Source organism: Phragmites australis, chromosome 23 (genome assembly GCF_958298935.1).
Source record: "Phragmites australis chromosome 23, lpPhrAust1.1, whole genome shotgun sequence".
Classification (NCBI taxonomy): Eukaryota; Viridiplantae; Streptophyta; class Magnoliopsida; order Poales; family Poaceae; genus Phragmites; species Phragmites australis.
In genome coordinates, this window is record NC_084943.1 from 22934945 (window position 1) to 22943265 (window position 8321).

General features: G+C 47.1%; 1 protein-coding gene across 1 annotated transcript; it reads right to left on the minus strand.

Annotated features, from left to right (window-relative positions):
- Window positions 1-2906: 2906 nt before the first annotated feature.
- On the minus strand, window positions 2907-3651 carry LOC133906588 (EPIDERMAL PATTERNING FACTOR-like protein 2). Its single transcript, XM_062348528.1, has 2 exons — window positions 3412-3651; window positions 2907-3206 (listed from the first exon to the last, which is right to left on the minus strand). Exons 1-2 carry the CDS (start codon window positions 3502-3504, stop codon window positions 2907-2909), a joined length of 393 nt encoding a protein of 130 aa, XP_062204512.1. The 5' UTR covers window positions 3505-3651.
- Between the last annotated feature and the right edge of the window lie 4670 nt (window positions 3652-8321).

Here is an 8321-nt window from a genome sequence, read left to right on the forward strand (position 1 = left end):
GGTCCAATGAGGCCTGGCCCCCTTTTGTTTTCTTAGAATGGGCCCGCCCTCGTGGGTTATGGGCCTCTCCCAGAACGGCCCATAAAGCGAAAATCCGTGAGCGACTAACTCGCGTACCGCGCACTGCCCATTTAACATTTTAAACTTTTTCTAAAAAAAAATTGGTAACTTTTTACTCAAAACTTTACTCGATAAATTCTTTCTTAGTAACTTTTGAGACAGAAAAGTTTTTTAAGAAAAATTTCTAAAAAAAAGTTACGGAGGGAAAAACAAAGGTAAGTTTTGAACGGTCAGAGGAGGTCCGCGAGCTGTCCTTGTTATGCGCACGCGTGGATTAGCACAAAACTTTTTCGCATGTGAGCGCACGCAGTCAACACGTGAACTACCGTAGCGTGAACCCATGTAAACTTTTCCTCAACTTGTAAACAGGGGGGAGGGGTTTGCAGGATCACTCCCACTACCCAGTTCACCAAACGATGACTAGCAGAAAGGAAAGGTAAAAAAAGGATGAAGCAAAGATTTACACGCGAGACCAGCGCCGCATCCACCCGGCCCAAACATGGTGGAACAAAAATCTACAGGTCAACAAGGCAATAAACAGGACGAGAGGCAAAACAGAGAGATTTAGCGTACCAAAAGACGCGATCAGCAGCACAAGTTGTCGATCTTGCCGATGCTTGTGCGTGAGAGATGGGGTGGTTGGGTGAGGAAACCACCTCGATCGGGCTCCTCGTGATTGTTGGTTTAGAAACCAGTGAGCGTGTAAACGCCCATAAAGCCCAGCTCGGGCTCCTCTCTCTCTCTCTCTCTCTCTCTCTCTCTCTCTCTCTCTCTGTTGAAAGGTCGGAGGACTCACTGCTCATATCATATGCCGCCCTAGTGTTTTCAGGTCAGGCTTTGCAGATACTCCTATTTCCTATACAAGTAAAGATGCTCTCGTTTGCTCAACTTATCGCTAGCTGGTGAGTTTACCCACGTCAAAACAAGCAACCATGCACTGCATCGAGATGCATGCAGTGCAGGCACCTGATCTGACTTGAGCGAGGCTGTCTGACCTGACCAGCCTACTCCATTTGTCTTCGTTGATGGGATAAGACAGGACAAGGCCCAGGCCACATGAAACCGATTTGACGGTCTAACCGGGATACTGTGTTGCTAGCTAGTCGGAGAAGTACAGTACCCTAGTAGATATGCCAACTCTGATGTCTGAGAGCACGTTTGGATGGAAGCGAAGCGATGCCTGCCCCGCCTCTCTACCGGGTGATCCATCTGCTTGGCATCTCTTTGTCTGTCGTCTCTAACCTCTACAGCCTGCAGTCAGTGGGTGAGGGACATTACGATGGCAGGCAAGCACATTTCAACAGGTGTTGAGTGCCGTGCAGCGTAGAGAATGACATGGCCGCGTCTGCCTGCCTGTGATCTTGCATCGATCATTGCTTGCTGTTTTTGCCAGGACAGAATTGTTTTAATGCAGGATTATTTGTTTGTCGGTACCACTGTGTAGATCCGTTCAGTGAACTTGCTTTATGTGACTGAAGCACACGTAGACTTAACAAAGGCTGGCACATCGAGCAGTGCAAAACCCAGTGCGCGCAGAACATAGCCAAGCTCCATCTAGTCTTGAAATTGAAGCAGATAAACTTTACTACTGTATTGTACTGTAGTACTTCCTTCCCGTTTACAGGCATCGTCGAGCTGCACTCAGGGTATCCATATGTGGTTATGACTTCCACACCAGTCGCTGCAGGGTCGCAGCTTTCAGCAGCCTTTCAGAGCAGCAGCTATAGCCGTGGTTGTGCAGGCCGAGCTCTCTCCCCCGCTTCTCTCTCCTGATGCAATGCAACATTGTGCAATTCCCTAGCTACGCAGCTCCATCATTTTGCTTTGCTTGCAGTGTGAGCTTTTGTCGTACTGCATTTTGGTTGCAGACAGAGAGAGAGAGAGAGCAGTGAAAGAGAGAGAGAGCGATCGAGGTAGCACTGCTTCGTACTGCAGTTAAAAGGAAGCTTTCATTGGATTAGACATGACGTTCCTGGAGATGGAGATGGGATGGCATACATACGAGTCTTGCTTTTCAATCTGACTGCGTGCATGTGTCACAGCGGCAGAAAGATCAAATCCGAATCTTTGCCTCCCTACACTGACACCAAACTAAAGCCGTATTACTTAATTTCACTGCAAACATATCCTTAGACTATCTTCAATCATATTCTCTTCTTTTTGTTTTCTTCTTGATTCCCTTCTCCATCCTTATTCTTTTTATTTTCTCTTATCTCTAACAGTTTACTTTCGAGAAAAATCGTAAAGAAAAAAGTAGAGAGAATTCCGTCGTGAATAAAACCATGAAGAAAAATCATTAGAGCGCTGAAGGAAACGAAAATCATTTTAATCCCCAAAAGAAAGCAGTTGGGACTAGCCTTAGCAGATCACTATCCTTTAGACAAAAGTATATTTCTATCTACATTAATCTCTCTATGATCCAGATACTAATGCTAGCCTAAAGGCAATCTATTTCTTCTAAGTAATAGTACTTGTAGTGTTGCAAGGAATATGTACAATGAATGTTGTATACATTGAGCAAACTGGTTGCATAAAATATATACTGAGAAAAGTTGTAGTCACTCTGGAGTAGAAAAATAACAAAACGAAGATGGTCAAATAAAAATGCAAAAACAGGATCTGACTCATATATCAACTTCAACATTAGGCACATCATCAGCAGGGCAAAACATTAGCTTAATTAGCAGTCTCATTAGACCCACAAACACGTCATTAGTAGTACAAAAGGGGTTTAACAAAAGATCATCATCACTGCATCCACGTCAAAACGTGTCATGGGATCCTAGCTAGTTCGCCTACGCTACTTATATATCCACAAGAAACATTTCGACCATGCACGGCCACCATCAAGGGTTGAGGAGCACGCTGCCGCACTTGCATCTCCAGCTGAGCGGCTTGTAGTTGGAGTGGTCGTCGTACGAGGAAGGCTTCAGTGAATGCGACCCTCCTCCAGCACCTCTTGATCTTGGGCCACCTCTCCCGTGGCCATGGCCTTGGCCTCTCTTCTTCATCTGCAGCTCCTGCGGGGTGATGGGCACCTGCACGGCCTCGCAGCGGCGGCCCCCGCACCACAAGCATCTCCCCTCGCAGCTCGGCGGCCTCGACCCGACCATGCTCCTCATCATGCTCCCCACACCCATGGTCTCCTGCCGCAAGAAGATGATCGATCGATCGGAGCAACAACCACAGTTTATACTCATCAGCAAACGAACTTCGATCAATGTACTAACTGATTAGTACATGCATCTTGCAGTGTACTACTTTTTTTTCTTTCTTTTTGACATGGTTGCAAATTGCAACGCTACTGATGCTACTACTAACTGAGCTCAGCTATTACCAGTACGTACGTACCTGGGTGATGGCAGCAGCTTGAGCACGGCCTGTGGCGTGCGTGGTAGTGATCTGAAGGAGAGCCAGCGTGAGGAGGACGAGATGATGACCCATCGATGGATCCGATCAAGAAGGCAAGCAACGGGGGAGCTGGCCAGCCGGTGAGGTGGGGATCGAGAGGAAGAAGAAGGGAGACAGATCGATGACGATAAAATGGAGACGGGTGAAGGGACGGGAAGAAGAAGAAGGGAGCCAGGGAGAGAGAGAGAGATTACGGCTCGACAAGTAGTGCAATATATGCACGCGTCTGCGCCAACTGACACTTGCAAATTAAAGTGACTGCGTACGACAGTATTTTGTTGTATATTGGCGTGATCCCGTATACGTACACATATGTAAAAAGAAAAAAAGGAAAAGAGGGAAAAAAAGAAAAAAAGAAAGGAGGGCCTCAGTTGCCTCTCCTTTTTCCCGGCCGGGCCGATCCAGCCCGACCGCGCCTCCTTCCCCTCGGCTAGGCTGGGCCAACCGAGGACCCCTCTCCTTATCCTCCCCTGCGCCCGACCAGTCCTATGACGCTTCAGTTCCTCTTCCTTCCACACGCTCGTGCTTCCGTTTCACTCACTCAGCGCCGCCTTGCCCTTGAGTCCAGGATCGGCCGCGCCGCACCGCCCTCGTCTCCACCAGATTCGGTCACTTCCTGTGCCCACCGCTTACTCCCTTGCCTCTCTTGCTCACACCGCACCTCTCCCTCGTCTGTCTCGTGCCACTGCGCCGCCATCAACTGGGGCCGAGCCCATGTTGTTGCACCGCTGGTGGCTGAGGTCACACCGAGCCGCCTCTCCCCCGTCTACAACTCGCCTCAAGCCGAGCCGCTGGGCTGTGCTTATCTCCTCCCTGTCTCTATCCCTTCCCCAAATCCAACGGATCCGATTTCTCCGCGAGGGAACCCTAGCCATCAGCTATAAGTGGCAGGGAGGGGGTGCCCGTGAGAGGGGCAGAGGGTAGAGAGGAGAAAGGAGAGATCGAGAAAGAGAAGCCACATAAAAAAAAGCCTCACCATTGCCACAAATCACCACCTCTGCCGTCACCGTCGCCGGAGCGTATGGCCACCGCATCCCTCGCTGGTGGGTGCCTACTGTGACCCACCTCCTCCTCTTCCTCTTATTTGCTACAGGATTGTGTTCCGACCGGCGCTTGCATCGTGACCATACAGGTGGCCGACGCTTGCGACGTGGCCGTGTGAATACAGGTACTTCGACCGGCCTCATTACCGTGACCGTATAGGTGCTCCGGCCGACGCTTATGCCGTGGCCGTGTGAATACAGGTACTCCGCCCGGCCTCATTACCATGACCGTATAGGTGAACTCTAGCTGGCCTTGTTGCCGTGACCGTCGAGATGAGCTTGGTTATGGTGGTCATCGGCTCTTTTGATTTGTGTTGAGCTCCGACCGGCCCTGTGTGCCACGACTGTCGAGACGTGTTTGATTTGCTTTCAGTTTGGCAAGTTGGTTTATTCCGGCTGGCGCTTGCATCGTGATCATACAGGTGCTCTGGCCGGCGCTTGCGTCGTGGCTGTGAGATATGTTGGCCACCGAGTTCATGCTTGTGCGGATGTGTGTGTCTCTTGCTGGACGCCCCACCGCCGGTCGGGTGAGCCGTGCCGCCGAACGGCTGGGTGGGTTGTGCCGCCGACGTGCGTGTTGCGGTCATCTGATTTAACATGTGCACTTGTCGTTGTTTCTTCCATCTGGGCATATTTGTGAGTTAGCATGCGTGCTGCCGCCTCTGTACGAGCGTACTATGCCGTGTCATGTTCCGGTCGAGGTACGCCGCCATCGTGTCGTCGTATGTGATGTTCGGCATATGGAGTGCTGTTGTTGTTCCGGTGGGGTGTTGGCCGGCCGCCCTTGCTCTTTGTCTGCGTGTGCCGCTGTGCTTAACGTTGAGCTCGGTCGTCGTGTTTCTGTCCTTGTGTTGTGCGCCATTGTGCTTGGGCTCGAGTTTGGTCGTCGTGTTCTTCTCTGTCTTTGTGCTACGCGCCGTTGAAGCGTACGCTTCTGCTGCTGTGGCTGTCGGCTCTGTGTTGGAGCTCGGCCGGTGTTGTCGCGTGTGCATGTTTAGTGTCCTGCCGCTGGGAATGTGTTTGGCGCCTTGACGCCGTGCTGGTGTGGGCATATCGCTATGCTGGTGCCCTTGGGGGTTGTCCCCGTCATGCATCATGTTTGTCTGGCCGACGTAGTGCCTACTGATGGTTTGGTCACCTATGATGCTTGGCCTGACATTGTCTTTTTACTGGTAGACTTGGTTTGGTGGCTTGGATGCTGCTAGTGTGCAGATGAGCTTCTTCTTTCAACTGCTGTGTGAGTGGATTGCTTGTCCTTCTGCTGTTAGCTTTTGTTGATTACGGCATAGTCGGGATGCATGCCTCTCTTGTTGATGGTTGAGGGGCCCTGTTACTTATCCAGTAGTTGCCACCCTTCCTGCTCCAACACTGTTGTGCTATTGCTTATTTGGCTGCCCTGTGCTATTGGTCAAAGTGGTATGTGGTCTTGTGATTGTCTGATGGGCAAGTCTGCTATGTTAATGGCTGCTATAGTTCTATCGTTGAGGCCATCGGTGATATCCTGCATAATTAGCTGCCCCTTTACTGTTGAGCTTGCTACCAAAGTCCTTATGATAGCATTGGCTTGTGGCTGGTTGTTCCTGCTGCTCCCCTAGGGCTTATGCCCTTCTATTATCAGATTATCTCTAATGTTTTGAGCACTATTTCTCATATTCTATTATTAGACAATGATACGTTTATGTGGCTTTGATTGATGTGGATTGCCCATGATATCATTGTGTTGATGCTCGATGGTCTGATGACCTTGTTGTTGCCTCTCTAGTATTGATGGTGGCTCTCTGTTCTTGTTACTTATGGCTTCTGTGATGTGGTGGCGACCTGATAGAGTTGCTCCTTTCGCCTATTTGATTGTTATGAGGCTAGTTATTGTTAATGGTCACCTTGTTGACCATCGTACTGCCTGTTCATGCGGCTATTTTGTCTCAGATGGGCATGTGATATGTGCCCTCTATTGTCTATTGATAGGTTGACCTATGGTATCTTTGCTCAGTGTTGATGTTTTTTATAACAGAGAAACTACCCTTTGGGCTCTGCTGCCTGTTAATGAGCAGCTTGGTAGCTTTGTCATTGGAAGTTAGATGGTGGTCCTGTTGCCCGCCTTTATGGCTCTGTTACCATTACCATGCCTTTGTGGCTTATAGCCTTTGTGGCTCGTTGCCTTGTTGCCTTCGGAGACAGCCGATGAGGATGAGTCCGAGGCCCAAGGGGGTTTAGTGAGCTAAGCACAGCGTTGGGCTTCTGGTCGCGGCTGTGTTGCCGCACCGGTTGTAGCTATGGGTCGTGTCGTGCTCCTAGCTCGCCTCAATTACACACTATTCTGAGGCTCTTTAGCCGATGATGATCCGGGATACATAAACAGTCCATAAAGCTCATGCTAAACTGCTATCCCGTCTTCCCTGCTTTATTCCTAAAGTGATAACTTTGCTTTGTTTACGTTGCTTGTGACTACAGCTTTGCAGACTCAAAGACGACATGAATACGACGATCGCCAGTGCAGCTTAATTGGAGGTTGCTGGGGAGACGGACGTAATTAACCAGAGGCTTCACAAGGCCACAGGAACCAGGACGAAGCAGTCGCCGAAAGCTCTAATCAGATAGCGTGTGCGTATGTGTGTGGAGCAAATTGTAATCGATGAAACTTGTACTTTATGAGTTCAATAATGAATGAATAAAGCTCAATGTTTCTATTACATTTGTCTCCTGTTTCTCTCGTATACTATGTGTATACTGGCATGCTCACATATATTCATATTTAAAGTTAAATAAAAAAAGACCTAAAATTTCAAACACGTGTTTAGAATCATAGGAAAACTATAAACAAAAATAGTGAAAATTAGCTCTTTAGGAGCCCATCCAAGATCGTTGTAGACCCAATGAATTAGTAGTTCCCAACCACGGGTGGAGTGAAATCCAACAAAAAAAATCAGTAACTAAAAGAATAAAAAAAAGCTTTTATTGAGTCATTTAGTTATAGAAGAATTTCTGAACCCAAGAATTCAAAATGACAAGTTTCTCTTTACCTAGAAAAAAAAGAACCACTTAGAATAGACAAACAGATTATATTTGTCGAGAAATGCAAAATGATATGGAGATGATCCTCATTATCTATTTTGGCCAATTGTATTATTTCCTTGTGTTTTCCTATAGGAGGCTTTTGTACATATGTTTTCGGTTTCTCTTTTATCATTTCGTCCAAGAGAAAAAGTTCTTCTAATTCTATTGAATCCTTCTAGAATCCTTTTCTCTTGAATATCTGTTAAGAGAGTTTCGGATTGTCTGGTATTCCACCAATTCTTAATCCAAAGTTCCAGACATTTGTTAAAAGAGAAAGAGACTCCCCATGGTAAAAGTACGATAAATACAAGATATAGGAAAGAAGGCAATGCTTTCTTTTTTTCATTTTGGATCTGTATATTGAGTTGTTAATGAATCCGCTTCATTCGCTGACTCTATATGATATTCTTTTCTTTGAAGCAAAAATTCTATAACAAGGTTTGAGACCTTGTGTTTGTATCTATTTCTCTTTTTTATACTAGTGGAATTTCATTGTATTAGGTTCTTTCTTAGATCTAAATGGAGTGGAAGAGATAAATAGAATTAAAAAAAAGCCCTTTCATATGAAAAAGGAAGAATATTATGTCATATATCTCACTTGGACAAAACAAATTAGAAGCAATTTTCTCTTATCCTCGTTTGTTCCTTCCTTTAGATAAATACTCAAAAATCCCCTTACAATTGAAAAAAATAATATTGCAATTGGTACTCAAATCAAAATACTTCAATTGGATCGGATGAATTAGGTAGAAT

Coding starts and splice junctions, on each gene's coding strand:
- LOC133906588 (XM_062348528.1), bottom strand. CDS start 3,504: ATGGGTCATCATCTCGTCCTCCTCACGCTGGCTCTCCTTCAGATCACT. Junction 3,207..3,411: donor AAGCTGCTGCCATCACCCAG/GTACGTACGTAC, acceptor TTCTTGCGGCAG/GAGACCATGGGTGTGGGGAG.